This window comes from Puma concolor, chromosome D1, assembly GCF_028749965.1.
Source record: "Puma concolor isolate L17-30 chromosome D1, mPumCon1.1.hap2, whole genome shotgun sequence".
Classification (NCBI taxonomy): domain Eukaryota; kingdom Metazoa; phylum Chordata; class Mammalia; order Carnivora; family Felidae; genus Puma; species Puma concolor.
The window spans coordinates 86,231,328-86,243,341 of record NC_141676.1 but is presented as its reverse complement, the minus strand read 5'-3'; the positions used below and the strand labels follow the sequence as shown (position 1 = coordinate 86,243,341).

Sequence of the window (12,014 nt, the reverse complement as noted above, 5' to 3'; positions counted from 1 at the left end):
GCTCATGGATGGGATGAGGCCCCAACTTCAGAGCTAGAGGGAGGGAGTGGGCACAGGCAGACAGAACAAAGTCTACAGTGCCACCAGCATACCTGGCCAAGGGCAGCAGGGCTCTGACTCAGCTTCTTTCTGCACAGAGCTCCCCTTCTGCCCAGCTCTCCTCCCCTGCATGGTGGGCTCTCTAGGCTTCCCTGTCCTTACTCCTGCCTCTGCCCCTACACATCCATAGCTGTGCAGTGATGCTTTGTGTCTGCACCACCTCCTCTTCCCTCTCCTCCCCACCACTTAATTAAAACCTACCAAAGTGCAAACGATGGGAGGAAAGAGGCAGAGACTATGGAGAAAAGATAACAGACCAGTCAGAAAGATAAGAAGCAATAGAAAGGCAGGAGGAAGAGTGCCATGACCATAACCACTGAGAGCAAAACCCAGGAGAGGAAACAAGCAGCCCCGTGCAGCCCAGAACTTACCTGCATACTCAGGGTCCACATGAGGGGGATAGTAGCCAAACTTGATGAAGATAGGGATGGGCACCCCAAACTTGAACCACTCCACGACATAGGGTGGGGGCTGTCCCGTCACTGGGTGAATCACATCGCATCGCAGGACCACGCCCTCGCCGGCTCTCGCAGTAACAAACTCAGGCTCCTCTCGAAGGCCGTGGGCAGCTAATGGGTCAGCAAAGTTGGGATGCACAAAGGGAAATGACAAGGAGATCCTGCCCCAGCAGCCCAAGAGGCAGCCCCTTGCCCATGTCTAGGGACCTCTGCATTCCCACTTCCTCTCCAAGGCAAGCGGCCCACCCCAGCCCTCCTCCTGAAAAGTAGTCCAGTCACTTCCCAGAAGGTCCTCAATACATTTTTAACCCCCTTAATCCCCTCTCTGCTCATACCTCCCACAGCTCTGGGGGCCCCAGCTATCCATGAACCTGAGACAGGTAGGAAGGGGAGCAGAAGAGGAGAGAGAAGCAGTTCTTTCCAGTCCTGCATGCCAAACCTTCCCTCCCCAATCCCAAAGAGCAGATCCATGACCATATCCTCCTCCTTTGAACTCCCAACAGTCCTAAGGAGTCTGGATACTGAGAAAGTAAAGGGGCCTCAGCCTCTCTGTGGAGACCTGCAGCCTGGATTACAGAAGCCTGCTGTAGCAGAGGGTAAACATGGAATCTCTTCCTGTGCAGGATGCTTCCCACCAGAGCCTGGTAGGAGCTGCAGAGCCAGCCTCCTCCTACGCCCCACCCCCAGCTCAGCCTGATGTTCACAGCACAAAACAAGAGTACTCCATACAGGAGCAGGGGAATCCCTAACAAGCTGAGCAGAGGCTGCTCATGGCAACACCAGAGGGAAAACCCCACAGGCCTGACTAGCCTCTCCAGGCTCCTCCCTCCCACGCCCCACTGCACCTGCTACAAAGAGGGGAACAGAAGGGTCCTCCAGCCCTCCAAATTCCAAGCCCAAGACATCACCATTAGGATAGCAGTATGCTGGGGGCAGAGCAGGGATCCTGGGGCTGCTAAGTTCAGCCAGCTAAGGAGAAATCACCCCACCTTTAGTAGATGATAAAACATATGGCTGGATAGGGTGCGCCTATCCTCTTGGCAGCAGGAGGGCAAAGTGGAGAGAGACCCATCCCCACCCACAAGCTGGAGGACACAGAGGACAGGCTAACTCAGGCACTGCTTCTCTCACTGGTCAGCCTGTTCATGAGCCCCTACAGGAGGCATGCCACCCCCACCTCCAGCCTAAAACTGCTCCCTCCCGCATGAAGCCTCCGTGCCCACAAAGTCACCTTGTCGAGCTTGCTTCCCAGTGAAGAGGACAGCCTGGAGAAGCCTCTTCTTCCTGGCTTCCCTCACACTACCCAACACAATTACAGAGGAGACCTCCCCGGCTCTCCCCATCCAAACTCACCGCCCCTCCCAGTCCCTGCTGGGCCGCTCCAGGCAGCACCAAGGACAGCAGCTGTTCTACTAGCAGTGCAAAGCCAAGAGCTGATGGACCCTCCCAACACAGAAAGGATGCCCAAAAGAACAGCGTGTCTGTTTGTCTGTCTGTCTGCCTGTCATGGTGCTTCTGTATCTGACTCTTACTGCATCTCTGACCCCTGTGTGCTACTGCCTGTCTCCTTATCTCATCTCTCTGCTTCATGTCTCTGTGTCTTTGGCTCTTTCTATGTGTCTGTCTCTCTGATTCTGTCTTCTGGTTCTGAGACAGAAGTCTCTCTCCTACTCCTTCTTCATGTGTCTCTGTGCTGTTCCATCTCAAATCTTCAAGTCTCTCTGTCTCTGCCTCTTCCTCTTTAGCTCTCCCTCTATGAGGATGCTTCTACTTGTCTTTCTTGGTTTGTCTGTGTGTGTGTGTGTATTAGGGAAAATATGTGGATTTCTTTTCACCTATGCACTGAGAAGGGATTCTGCCTGCTTTTCTGTGTGGAGGTACCTCTATGTGCTTATGTTTCTGTGTTTGCGTCTTTCTGTGTCTGTCTGCATGTTCGTTGTTCATCTGTGTCTCTCCTTCTCTCCCTCCCCATCCCCCTCTCCCTCTCCTCCCTAAGTTGCGGAAGGAGGAGGAGGCAAGCCCTTCTAGAAGCTGATTGGCTACTGGTGACATCACTGTTTTCTAGAGAAAGAGCTAAGATCACAGAGTATTTTTGGAGCAGAGCGGGAGTGTTGCACTCACCTGCCAGAGGCCCCAGCAGGTTTCCCAATACCCCCACCCCCAACGTTGTTTCAGGCTAGGTTTGAATTCCAACCCCTCAGGGAAAGCTCCAAGAAGGCCCAGCTGCAGCAGGCACCTCCCCCACAGCCCCAGAGGCACCTGGATAAGGACAGAGCCTGCCTCCTAGCCTCCAGGAGCACAAAGGCTGATCCTGGACCCAGAAAGAATGGGCAAACAGTAGGCACCATGTGTGAACAGGGGGAGCAATGTGTGTGTGCATATGTGAATGTGTGTATATGAGGCTGCTCTTGGCAAAAGGATGTATGTGTGGATACATGCCTGTGTGTATGTGACTAGCTCTTAGCAAACAGACAAGGATGAGTGGGGGGGGGGGGGATGCTGCATGTGTGAGTGTGTATACGTTTGTGACTGTGTGTGTATAGCACAGACTTTCCAGGCGGTTAAAGGAGGAAATACAGGAGGCTGGGAGAAGAGGAAGGAGGTATTCCAGGGCCTAGTTACCTGGTGTGCAGGACAGAGGCTGTCCACAGAAGGGGGCCTCTTCCCAGGGCTTTGGCCCCTAGAGCCTAAGGCAAGAGGCAGAGGGGCAAAGAAAATGACCAGCTCTGCTGAGCAGGTGGTTGCCCACTTTTAGCAGTGAAGCTTGGCTCTGTAGCACCATGGCTACTGGGGTTGAGGGCTCTGGAGAGCAATGCCAGGAGGTAGGTTGGCTCCAAAATGGGTTCCCACAGTGCCTCCTGCTCAGTGCTGCCTCAATCACACCTCCCCCAGCACTGGGGCTGGCTCCAGGTTTCCACTTCCACCCCCAGCCAGCACCTGGGCTCAGGACTGAGCACCCAACCCAAGGCCCACCCCCAAGCCAGTCAGCCCCATCCCTCATCTCTGCACAAGGACCCTTTCAACCAGGGACAAGCAGCTGGAGAGAGGACTCAGTGAGATAAGCATCCCAAATATGATAAGCAAGGCAGAAAGAGATGGAGTTTCCCAAGAAGAAAGCAGAGGTGTGGGAGCTCCTGGCCCAGCCTCTGCACTTGGTTCAACCCATTTGGTTTTCTGAACCCTGAAGTACTTATCACCTTCCTCAACTCCTCAACACACACACACACACACACACACACACACCACTCTCACTCCATCACCTACAAGCACTTCTTCCTAAGCCTGATCCTTCCTGAGCCAAAGCATGTCTAATAAAACACTTTCTCTAGAAAAACTCAAAGCATGAAACAAAAGTAAACAGGGTGGCAGTAAATAGGGAAGGGGTGCTTGATGGAGGAGAAACTCTCACCTAGGACACCAAACCCAAATTGAAGACTTTGAAAGAGACTCAAGAAACCAGGAAGGAGAGAGACACAGAGACAGACACAGTGCAAACCTGACACAGGAAGAGCCCAGCCCACAGCAAGAAAGAGAACTCTGGGGCACGGAGGACCCAAAGACATAGGCCTTCATAGGAGCCCAGAATCAGGAAGACAGAGCAGAGGCTATTCGTTCAAGAAGCAAGTGGGCTTCTCCCCAGCAGATTGACTGGAGCAACTGCCAGTGGGCAGGGGGGCAAGAGGAGGAGAAGGAAAGGATCGAGAGTGACCTGAAGTGAGGAGGGGCTGCAAGAGGCAGAGACACCCCCAGGCCCCTTCCCCACCAAAGAAGCCTACAGCAGCCCAAAGAGGTGTGGCAACAACCTCAGAGGGGAAACTGGCATCTGCAGGAGTGAGGGTGGTAGGAGCCCATGAAGTGCTCTGGATTCCACATACCTGTTTTAGAGAAGGCAGGAAACAGCAATACCCTAAGCCAAGCAAATCTGCATCTTGGGGCTCTGCCCAGCCCACTTTGGAGTTGTTTTCCCAGGATAGGGTAGAGAAAGCAGGAGAACAAAGGAAGATGAGGTAGCCCCTGCAGTCTGGCTGACCTTTCAGGAAGCCCATAGGGTACAGGTCTCCTGCTCTCTAGGCCAGGTGGTGCCCAGCAGGCAGCCAAGTCCAGGTTGCCATTGGATCCCCTGTGGACATAGAACCATGAGGAGCCAGGCTCTGGCACAGCCCTTGTGCCCCACACTTACAGCCTGGGGCTCTTCCACCAGAGCAGGGCTGGGGGAGGAAGGGTACCTGAGAATGAGAAACACTAAATGCCTAAGAAGTTCTAGGAGCCAGGGCAGGGAGAGCTTCAGCTGTCAAGCAACCAAACTTCCTCTAAATACCTACCACATACCAGGCTCTGTGCCTGGCGTGTAACACAAATTTCACTTAATGCTCACAATGCCCACCTGATAGAAATACTACCAGCTCGTTTTCACAAATGAGCAAACTGGGAGGCTACCTGGCTCAGCCAAGTCACTCAGGTACAAGTAGGGGAGTCAAGCTCCAGCTGCTGTGTCTCCTCCTCCTCTTTGCCCACACTCATTGACAATATCCTGACCAACCACAGGCCCAGGCACCACAGCCTCTCCCACATTGCATCCCAGACATCCCAGACACTTTCCTCCCTGAGTCAGAGGGCAGACCTTCTCCACTACACATTCTGCTTAGGTTCCAACAGCCAGACCCATGCAGCCCAAGACTAGAAAAGGATGACAAGGTGGGTCTGTTTCAGAATGCAGCTGGTGCTCTCTGGCTGGCTCTGGGCTCAGCACTACTCAGCACCTCTGGCTACGTCTGGCAGTGGCTACCATAAGGGAAGACCACCGGGTGAGGACCAGCCTCCTTCATTCATGAGTACAAATCCTTACTGAAGCCACTGCTGCTGCCTCCTCCTCCTCTTCCTCCTCCTCCTCCCCTTCTTCCTCCTGCTCCTCCACCCCCTCCTCCCCCCCCCCCCCCCCGCCTCTTTGTCCCCAGCCCCCTCATCCTCTGGGCACCAGACTCCCAAACCACAGGCCTGTTGTCTAATAATACCAGCGACAGCCACCGCCACCTCCATCTGCCAGCCTAAAAATAATCCCTGCTAGTCCAAAAAAGGCACAGCCCCCAATAGTCCCCCAATCGCTCCTCCCCAACAAGCCAGAAGGCTCCAGGAGATTCCAGGAAGCCGGGGACTCAGGCTCCCAAGGAGCCTCCCACAGAGGTACACACCCAGAGGGATGGCATGAGGAAAGCAGAGAACAGAATCCCTATTGCCCAAAGCAAAGAACACTCTACAAATATGAGATAGACAAGAGGCCTGTGTCCAAAACATCTGGTCATGTCCTTGTTCTTTCCAGAAGGCAGGTGGGCTAGAAGTCATCTGGCCATCATTCTGCCTCCATCAAGAGCCCCCACACCCAGCCTAAGCAGGTTCTCAGAAATGTCCCTACCTTCCATGGTCTCCATCAGTGTCCTCCCAGCCCTTCTGGCCCCCACTCCCCATTAAACCTCTCAGGGTGGGAAGTCAGAGGTCAGGTGAGCCCAGACCAGCCCTAGCCAGCAAACCCTCCCATCTTCCAAACAGCAAGGCATGGAGGAGGGAGGGGCAGGAACTGCAGGCCTCCTTCCTCTTGTAGGTGACTCCTTCCTAACCCTCTTGGCTGGGCTCCCCTCGAAGCCCATGAGGCAGTGATGCTATTAGCAACTTTAATTTGCTCTCAGCTAGATTGTATTTCCAAGAGCCTTTTCCCCATGAGCCACTGACAGGAAGCAGTCAGTAATTCAACCTCCATTCTGCTCCTTTAATGGCTCCTCAGCAGAAAGGCAAAGCCACACCCCACCCCTGCCACCTGGGTGGAGGCCTGCACCCTGCACACTCACACGTGGCCATGTGCACACATGTGTTCCAGAGCAAACAGGCAGGCCAGCCCAGCCAGGTGAGGGCACCACAAGCTCTGCCTGCCACTAAGCCACCCTCCTCTCCTCAAGGAAGACAAGATAAGAAAGAAAGGGGGAAATTGAAGCTCCATATTTACTTACAGTAAGGTGTCAGCATTCCCTACTCTGAAGCCGGAAAATAAGGACAATGGCTCACCTTATACAATTTGTGAAGGCAGGCCTGTGTGCAAGCTGTCTGCCACAGACCTTCCTGGTGGATGCCTGTGACTAGGAGGGAGGTAAGGGGAAATGTGGAGGGGAGGGGGGGCTGGAGATACAATGACAGGCAGAGGGGACTATCCCAGTCCCTTCTCTTCTCAGAAGGACAGTTAAGCTGGTTGGCACTTCCCTCAAAGCTTTGGCTCACATGGAATTGTTCTCCAAAACCCTTACAGAGGCCCTGTCTCTGCTCACCAGTCTCCTGCTTATTCACGCAAGAGAGAACAAAAAAGCAGGAAGATTCCTAAGAAAAATAGGTCAGCTGCCTCGGGCAGATCGCGCTGGCACCCGTGGGCAGTGCCCCTGAGGGGGCCAGGCTACAAGCTGCCTCTGCAGTCCCAGCACCCTCTCCCATCTCCCCAGGGACCCAGCCCCTTCTCTACTCTATGTAGAGTGCACTGGGTTAACAGGCAACTGATGCCAGAGCCCACTGTAGCAAGACAGGCCCATTTTTTGTCCCCTGGAGCTCTGTCTGGGTTTGTCCCCCATTTAGGCTTTCTCTCAGGGACATCAGACATCCTTCAATCCAGTCCCTGGGCTAAGCCTCCAACTTTGGAAACTTCTGGGCTGTCTAGACTCAGGTACAGAGCAGGGGGATAAGGAAAGTAAGACATCTGCTCTGAGTACAGTCTGGCTGCCAACTATAGCACTTGGAGGGGAGTGACTCCCCACCTCGTGCCTGGAGCTTAACTGTCCCCCTGTCATCCTGCATTCTATACACATGCATGCAAACACTCAAGTGCACACACACACACAGGTGTGTGCACACACATGCACACACATAAAAGCACAGGCATGTATACTTACACACACATGTAAACATGCACACACATAGAGGCATGTGCACACATCTCCAGACAGCTCACACCAATTACAGCTATTTTCATAATTCAGATCCACTCTTCACACAAGCTGCTTAACCAATGCTAGGGAGCAGACAGAAGAAAACTGCCCCCCTGAAACCCTGGGCCCCAGCCTGAGAAGGTCACAGGATGTGTCTAGGAAGAGAGGAGACTTTCAAGGGGAGGAAAAGTGCGTTAAATCTCAGGCCTAGCCCTGTATAGAACATATCTCCCGGCCTTCACTTCCCTCCCCCTGCCAGCACACAGGAAGGCTGGGAGAGAGAAGAAAGCAGCCAGCAGGCCTGAGAAAGACAGGGCCAAGGGAGAAGAGAGAGCAGCAGGCCAGGCTCTGAGAGCCGCGCCCTGGCTGGGGTGGGCAGAGGGGAGAGAAAACGCAGGCATCAGAAGAGCAGTGCCAGGAGCCAGGAAAGAGGGAGGAGCAGAGAGATGCTGAGTTTCAGCATCTCCCCAGCTAGGCAGCCTCTGCTCCTTGGGTAACCAGATCCCAGCTTTCTGTCTCAGAGCCACAAACATGAAACCACTGAGCTCTGGGACCTGCCTACTCCAAGTCTGGCACATGTTGGGCCTCAGGTCAAGAGCTGAAAGCTGATTCTTCCCACTGCCCCTTTGCCATGCCCTTTCCAACACATCCCTTCCTCAGCTTCTCCCAGGGTGTGTGCTGCCAGACACACCCCTGTCTCTGGCAAGTGTGTGAGGGATGCACACACACAGGCGCGCGCACACACACACACACACACACACACACACACACACACACACCACTTGGCTACTTGCTGAGCAGAGTCCTTTGCTGATGGACTGCCCATGGGGTCTTGCTAGCAGCCTCCTGGTCTAAATCTCCTCCCTCTCATCTTCATCAGCAAAGGGAAGAAGGGAGAGCTAAGGCCAGGCACTCTACCAGTAGGATCTGAGTCAGAACCCCACTTTATTTGGGGACACTGTAGTCAGGGATCGTCCAACCACAGAATCTGTGGTTGACAGGAGGAGGCAGCCTTGGGAATAAAGGTCCAGACTTCTTCTCCCCTATGGGAGGTCCAGAGTCATCTAGGCATGGCCCAAGGTCCTGCCCCAAGTTTCCTCAGTCCAGGATGTTGAGGCTTCAATCACCATCTTCCAGATTCCAGATGCCTATCTTCTCCCTACCCTCCCCAACCTCTCCACTGACCTCAATCACCTCCCAGACACACATGATCAAAGTCAGATGGGAAGCCCATCCCTAACTGTCCCAACCCGACACTGGCTTAGGGGCCCATTCCCTTTTACCCCTCTGCTAAAGCGGCCCCTACTTCGGCCAAACCCTAAAGGTGGCATCTGAAAGTCCCTCCCTGTCAGAAATCTCCTCAGAAGTCACCTCTGCCAGTCAGACAAGAGCTGAGCTGTCACACAGAGCCAGCTTTTGAACAGTGACTGGTATTTCCCATATGAGCCAAAACCCTGCCACACAGATCCCCTCCCCCTCCCCCCAGAGTCTGTGATGCTAGGACCTGCTTGGCTCCCGGGCTCCCTGCATCCTTCCCACAAGCCTCTCTGGCCACTGACAAACTCTGAGTTTTGCAGATCTTTCAAAGAATTTCCAAGTAGTCCTGAGGTCTGCACACCCTCTGCATACCTCCCTGGGATTCAGAGGAAAAAGGGGTTCTGCCCAGGCAAGGTCAGCTTGTGAAAGGGTACTTGATTCCTACAGAGGCAGTCTTCTGAACTTCCCTCAACACACTTCCATCTCCCAATGCCCTGAATGGTCCAAGGGAAAGAAACTGAGAAGGGGCCTGGAACTCCAGAGATACTGAATGTAATAATAATAATAATATTCACATTTATTGAGCAATTACTATATAACAGGTAGTCATTCATTTCTTTACAGCACTAATGTTCACCAAAAAACCCTGCAAGCTCATACTGTTAATCCAATTTTTCCATTGAGGCAAGTGACATTTAAAAGGTTGAGCAACTTATCCAAGGTCACAAGGCCAGCAAGTGGCAGAGCCAAGATATGAAACCAGATCATGTGACTCTATACCTAGGTCCTCAACTACCATATATACTGGCTTTTTAAGCTAAAAGGACTCCAAGACCAACAGAGGTGGCAGGCTCAAGGGTGCATGTCAAGCCATCCCAGACAGAAGGATCTCTCCACACCCAGAAAGAGGGTATAACCTTCATGCCCAATAACCTTCAATGTTGTTTGGAAGTCCTTCCTTCTGTCTAGCCATTCTGTGTGTTGCTGCCATTTGCCTTTATTCTGTGCTTAAACTTGCACAAAGTCCATTCCCCTCACCCTGACTTCTCCAGTTTAGAAGCTATTTCAGAGCCTCCTTTCAGTGTCTCTTTTTTATTCAAAGATCCCAGCAGCTCCTCTTGGTGCTTTCAGCGACAGTCCCATAGCAGGAACGTACCAAAAAATGGAGGGGAGGAGGACGAGGGCATTGGAAGACTACAAGGAAATAGGGGAAAGGAGGAGGCTGAAGCTAAGAACAATTTCTCACACACAACTCGACCGATCTCACGCCTACCCCCATTTCATAAGCTTCTGAATTTCCCTGGCCTCAGTTTTCCCACCTGACAAATGGAGGTTTTAAACCATCCAAGGCAACGTACCATTTAACAAAATTACCCTCCCTTCACCTTCCTCTGGTTCGGTTTTCAGACTCACTCCCCTCCTCCAATAGCATGGAAGACATTCCATTCTAGAAACTTTCTCAAATCATTCCTTTCTCCCCCTACACACCCTCAGACAAGAGAGGACCCTGTCTGTAAAAGGCGCCTCCAGCGAACCCCCTCTACCCTAGCGCGGCTGGGAGCGGGTTCTCTCTTTGCCGGGTCCTCCCTGCTGACTTCCACCCACCGACGGGTTTTCTCCCCGCTCTCCTCTCCTCCCAGCTTTGTGAACTTGCCCGCAGCTGGGTCGTGTCTGCGTGGTGAAAACGGTGAGCTCAGAGTCCTCGCACCCTCCGGGCTCCGCTCCTGCTTCCATACAAGGGCCGAGAGCCTGGGGTGCCACCCAGAGGCTTGTAGGTCGCTTTGCCCGTCTCCAAAGCAAAAGCGCGCGCGCTCACGCACGCATCAACCAAGTCGCTGGCTTCCCTCTTGTCTCTTCCCCAGCTCAGACAGGGAAACCAGAAAAAGAGAAACCTCCCTCCGCTCCGAGATGAGGCAGTGGGGACCCCTACCCCGCCACCCTCACACCCAGCCAGCTCTGCCTCACAGCCGGTGAGGGCGACGTGGAGTCCGCACGCCTGGGGCCCGCTCTTAGGGAACTTTTGCCTGGCCAGGGCCCAGGTGAGGCTAAGACAGGCGCGGGCGCCTGGCAGGGCTAGGCAAAAGCGGACACTCCTCTGAGCCGGCCAAGAGACTCCCTCGTTTAACCTGCTCTTCTCTTTCGGGGCTGCCTGCGCCCCCAGCCCCGCAAGGGGAATCCAACCCCTAGCTGTCAGGATGTGTGATCAGAAGGGATGCGAGTTGGAGTTGGGGCGCCCGCAGGGTCGAAAAACCAGTCCCTTTAGCTAGCTAGCCGTGGGTGCCGAGAGTCCCAAGGCTGGACTGTGGAGCGGTGGCGCTGCGCGGGGCTCGTGCGTGCTGCAGCCTACCCAAACACCCACAAACTACCCGGCAGCCAGAGTTAGGAAAGCCGCCGACTCCCCAGCGCTAGAGAAGGCGGTTGCTCCGGCAAAGAGCACCTGGCTCGGCACGCCGGTATGAAACCCTGAGGCCGAAGGTGGACAAAGTCGACCCGGATCCCAAGATCTTTTCCCGAGTGCCAGGCAGCCCTTGGATTCCGGCCCCTTCCCACCCGGCCCCTCCGGCCCGCGGCCCACAGCGCTTCCCCGCAGTGCTCCGGAGCGCTCCTCAACCGAACCAGAGCCTCGCCCGCGGAAAGGCGCAACGCTCAGCGGGGCCGGGGAGCCCGAAACGAAGAAGAAAGGGCTGACGCCGCGGAGGGCCAGAGGAGGGGCGCTGCACTTCAACTCACCTTGAGCCGCAAGACCTCGGGTGCTGATCACACTTGCTATCAAAGTGGCCACATACCAAATCATAGTACTACCGCGCGCCAGCCAAGAGCCTCATCCTATCGCAAAGTGCTCCTGCGCCCGCACACTTCTCGCGCCCGAGCGCCTGCTCACGCCCGCTCGCGCCCGCCTACGCCCCACGCCGGTGCTCCTGCAGCCCCGCCGGCCCGCTCTCCATCCCTCCCCGGCTACGCTCGGCTCGGCGCGCAGCCTCCCCGGCCCCCGGCGCAGCGGCACCTGCACTACTAGCCCCGGCAGAGCGCAGCCAGCTCCACGGTGAAGCCTACCAGGGCCGGGCCTCCGGGACCGCCCCCACCGCCCTCCCATTGGACACTGCTCGCAAGCCTGGGGGCCGATTGGCTCGAAAGTCTGTCCGTTGTGGCGCGAAGGAGGCGAGCCCATTTCAAGGTGCGTTGAAGTGTGGCGAGCACAGAGCCGCAGAATCATGCGCATTGCCAGGGAGAAGGCGTTGTA

At 54.9% G+C, this 12,014-nt stretch overlaps 1 protein-coding gene across 3 annotated transcripts in view; it reads right to left on the bottom strand.

The window, feature by feature from the left end:
• The window catches only part of IGSF9B (immunoglobulin superfamily member 9B), a 57,173-nt gene extending 45,398 nt beyond the window's left edge, over window positions 1-11,775 (bottom strand). For all 3 annotated transcript variants that reach the window (XM_025928664.2, XM_086678638.1, XM_086678639.1), the window contains exons 1-2: window positions 11,504-11,775; window positions 471-668 (exon numbers count right to left, since the gene is read on the bottom strand). In XM_025928664.2, the coding sequence (XP_025784449.1) occupies window positions 471-668; window positions 11,504-11,567 (262 nt within the window). In that variant the 5' untranslated portion in view covers window positions 11,568-11,775. The remainder of the gene's footprint in view (window positions 1-470; window positions 669-11,503) is intronic.
• Window positions 11,776-12,014: the final 239 nt, after the last annotated feature.